The 2,340-nt window shown below is 54.1% G+C and overlaps 1 protein-coding gene across 1 annotated transcript in view; it reads left to right on the plus strand.

Annotated features, from left to right (window-relative positions):
• Nucleotides 1-413: 413 nt before the first annotated feature.
• Nucleotides 414-2,340, plus strand: part of LOC144952163 (uncharacterized) — a 48,555-nt gene continuing 46,628 nt past the window's right edge. Inside the window, 1 exon segment of the mRNA XM_078882566.1 lies at nt 414-499. Coding sequence (XP_078738692.1) covers nt 480-499 — 20 coding nt within the window. The 5' untranslated portion in view covers nt 414-479.

A 2,340-nucleotide genomic window follows, 5' to 3' on the forward strand; every position in this document is an offset into this window, starting at 1 on the left:
GTGTGTCTGTGTGTGTGTCTGTGTGTGTGTCTGTCTGTGTGTGTGTCTGTGTGTGTGTCTGTGTGTCTGTGTTATGTGTCTGTGTGTCTGTGTGAATCTGAGCGGTAGTGTAGCGGTTAGCTCGCTGCGCTGCGAACCCGGTGGCCCCAAATCGATTTCCGCTCACGGCCAACACCAGTGACGACTATCTGAACTGGTATCTGAGCCTCCCCTAGATCAACTCAGCCTGAAATGAGTACCTGGTGAGAAGTGTAAACATCGCAACTGGGGAGACAAAGGCGGCCGGGCGTGGTTGCTGGTCACCCACTCGTGTACCTTGCCGGCCTTCATAGGTGCACGCTAACAGCACTTGCCCCAACAGTCTGTTAAGGCTACATGGGGGATCTTTGTCTTTTTGTCTGTGTCCGTGTGTCTGTGTGCAGGCTCCTGTAACGCACAGGGATTTGCACCAGCAGCAACAGCATCATCATCATGACTCAATGTGGCCCAGCATGCACAGGTGTGTGGGTGTGTCTGTGTGTGTATTGGCACAGTCGGGGGCACAGGTGGTGCATCAGCCAAATCATCTCAGTCGTCTCAGTCAGTCGACCCGTGGCACCTGCTGGGTCTGCCCCGTGACCTCCTGCCAACGGGCATTCGACACTTCACGTGGCCTCAAGGTGCACATGGCCTGGCGCAAGCGTCGTGGTGATGTCACCGCCACTTAGTGATGTCACCGCCACTTAGTGGCGAATGGCGGTTGTTGTTGTGTGTGTATACACCCAGGACCCCATTACAACCTAAGGTGGCCTGGTTTCAGCTAGCTGATGAAAGTTGAAAGCGAGAATTTCATCATCGCTTGCGGCTGGGTTTGGCATCGTCCCCCACTCCTCCTGATGTCGAGGGTAAATGGGCGAGGTTTAGGACTGTGACTGATGCAGCTGCAATGGCTGCTTTGGGTACGTGGTCCAGACCTCCCCAGACACCCTGGCTGACAGAGGAGGTGTTCAGGATGGTTGAGAAAAAGCGACAGGCCCACTCTAATCGTCTACAGCATCCCACGTCAGAGAATGAGGAGGCTTACCGCAGCCTTCGCTTGGAGGTTCGGAGAGCCGTGAGGTGCTGCAAGGATGGGTGGTGGTTGCGGGTTACTGAGGAGATGGAGTCTGCCTCAGTGGCCTGCGATCACAAATCGCTCTTTAACTCCATCAAAAAAGTAACCTGCAGCACCACACCTATTACCATCATTAGGGGAAAAAACGGTGATCCAATCTCCGACCCCCAGGAACAGGTTTGCAGATTTTCTGAGCATTTCTGAGAAGGCATGGGGGAGGGGAAATCCCTCGACATGAAAAACATTGTGGGACAAAGCGGGGATGATCCTGCTGAGGCTGGGGTGCCTCAAATATTTGAAGAAGTCACCCCCTGTGAGTGGCTGGCTGAGGTGCCATCTGTTGAGGAAGTACTAAAGGCTGAGACCAGGAAGGCACCGGGCAGAGATGCTCTCCCAAGCGAAATGCTGAGGGAGGGTGGCGTTTGTGCACAGACTGCCCTACATGACATCATTACAACAGTCTGGACCACTGGACGGGTTCCGCAGGATTGGAAGGATGCCCTGGTGGTCCCCCTCTTTAAGAAGGGGGACCGCACAGACTGTAACAACTACAGGGGCATCTCACTCCGCAGTTTGCCGGGAAAGGTCCTGGCAAGGATTATTCAACATCGCCTTGCCAGGCACGCTGAGGAGAGGCTTGCGGAGCCCCAATGTGGTTTTAGGCCAGGGCGGTCCTGCACAGATGCCATATTTTTTGTCCGTCTACTACAACAGAGGTGTAGGGAATTCCAACAGGACCAATATTTCTGCTTTATTGACCTGGTCAAGGCCTATGATTCCATCACTAGGCCTGGGCTCTGTGTTGTTCTTCGTGCTTTCAGAGTCCCTGACCCTCTGCTCACGATCATTAAGGACCTTCATGATGGTGAGCAGGCCCGGGTAAAACTACGTGGCCGGGAGTCGGAGTCATTCCCTGTTCACCTTCGGGTGCGACAGGGATGTCCTCTGTCTCCCACATTATGGAACATCTTTTTCGACCACGTAGTCCGTGAAGCCTTTGATGGCTGTACCAGAGAAATTTCCATCTGGTACAGATACAACGGGAGGCTGATTGATGCCCAGGTGCGGTCAAGGGATGGCTCCCTATGGTCAACCATGTTATGTATGCCGATGATCTGGTAATTGCCGCTCACTCAGAGAAGGAGTTGGAGGCGCTGCTGCTGAACCTGGAGCGTGCCACTAAGAGGTGGGGCCTTACCATCAGCCCCACCAAAACTAAGCACCTGCCTGGGTATTTTGTACCATCG

This window comes from Lampetra fluviatilis, chromosome 66 (assembly GCF_964198595.1).
Source record: "Lampetra fluviatilis chromosome 66, kcLamFluv1.1, whole genome shotgun sequence".
NCBI classification, from domain to species: domain Eukaryota; kingdom Metazoa; phylum Chordata; class Hyperoartia; order Petromyzontiformes; family Petromyzontidae; genus Lampetra; species Lampetra fluviatilis.